This window comes from Buceros rhinoceros, unplaced genomic scaffold (assembly GCF_000710305.1).
Source record: "Buceros rhinoceros silvestris isolate BGI_N320 unplaced genomic scaffold, ASM71030v1 scaffold25905, whole genome shotgun sequence".
Lineage (NCBI taxonomy): Eukaryota > Metazoa > Chordata > Aves > Bucerotiformes > Bucerotidae > Buceros > Buceros rhinoceros.
The window spans coordinates 6487-7269 of NW_010415065.1; the positions used below are offsets into that span (position 1 = coordinate 6487).

Sequence of the window (783 nt, forward strand, 5' to 3'; positions counted from 1 at the left end):
CGAAGGTCCTGTAGCCTCCTTGGGTCAGCAGTGCTCCAGCTGCAGCTGGATCTGGGCTCCTCTGGCTGGGGTAGGCAGTGGTTCCTCTGCTGCTCGTGGCTGCAGGGGCAGGATCTGATCAAGCTCTCCCATGCTTGTAGACAAGAAATCCTCCCGGGAGGAGATCCAGATGAGCAACATGGGACCAGGTAGGAGAGGGACTGGAATTGAGGGCGTCCGGCCTCCTTGGTGTGCTGGGAGGTGGCAGAGCTCGCATCTCCTGTGGGGGTGATGCTGCCTCCCGCGGAGGTGACATGGCTGACTGTGCCCCCTCCTGCTCCAGACAACTATTCCACACTCAATGAGCGGGACCACAGCAGGACACTGGACCGATCTGGAGACCTTGGAGACACGGAGCCGGTGAAAGCAACGCCGATGATGGTGAGCAGCTCTTCCTGATGACGGAGCGCGTGGGGCTGGGGTGCAGGAGATGACACGTCACCGTCCTGGCTGGCAGGCGGAGGGAGAACTGGGCTCCCACGACTAACACCCACCCCACTCCCTCGCCCCTACTAACCCCCGTGTGTCTGCAGCAGGAGGAAGGGCAGGAATCGCAGCCTGAGGTAGAGGAGGCGGAGGAGGATGCTGCCGTGCTTTCCCCCGTGTCGGTATGTCCCGCAGTGCCCTGCCCAATCTGAACAGCGGTGACAGATCCTGCTGCGCTGTTAGGGGTGCTTTGGCCCGCCAAATCCTGCTCTGATCGCTGCTGCCTGCTGTCGCTGCCTGGTCCGCCGGGGCCTGACC

The 783-nt window shown here is 62.8% G+C and overlaps 1 protein-coding gene across 1 annotated transcript in view; it reads left to right on the plus strand.

The window, feature by feature from the left end:
• The window catches only part of CTNND1 (catenin (cadherin-associated protein), delta 1), a gene marked incomplete at both ends in the record, with an annotated part of 7129 nt that extends 6482 nt beyond the window's left edge, over nucleotides 1–647 (plus strand). Inside the window, 3 exon segments of the mRNA XM_010137299.1 lie at nucleotides 141–188; nucleotides 323–420; nucleotides 573–647. Of these exon segments, the coding sequence (XP_010135601.1) occupies nucleotides 141–188; nucleotides 323–420; nucleotides 573–647 (221 nt within the window).
• Nucleotides 648–783: the final 136 nt, after the last annotated feature.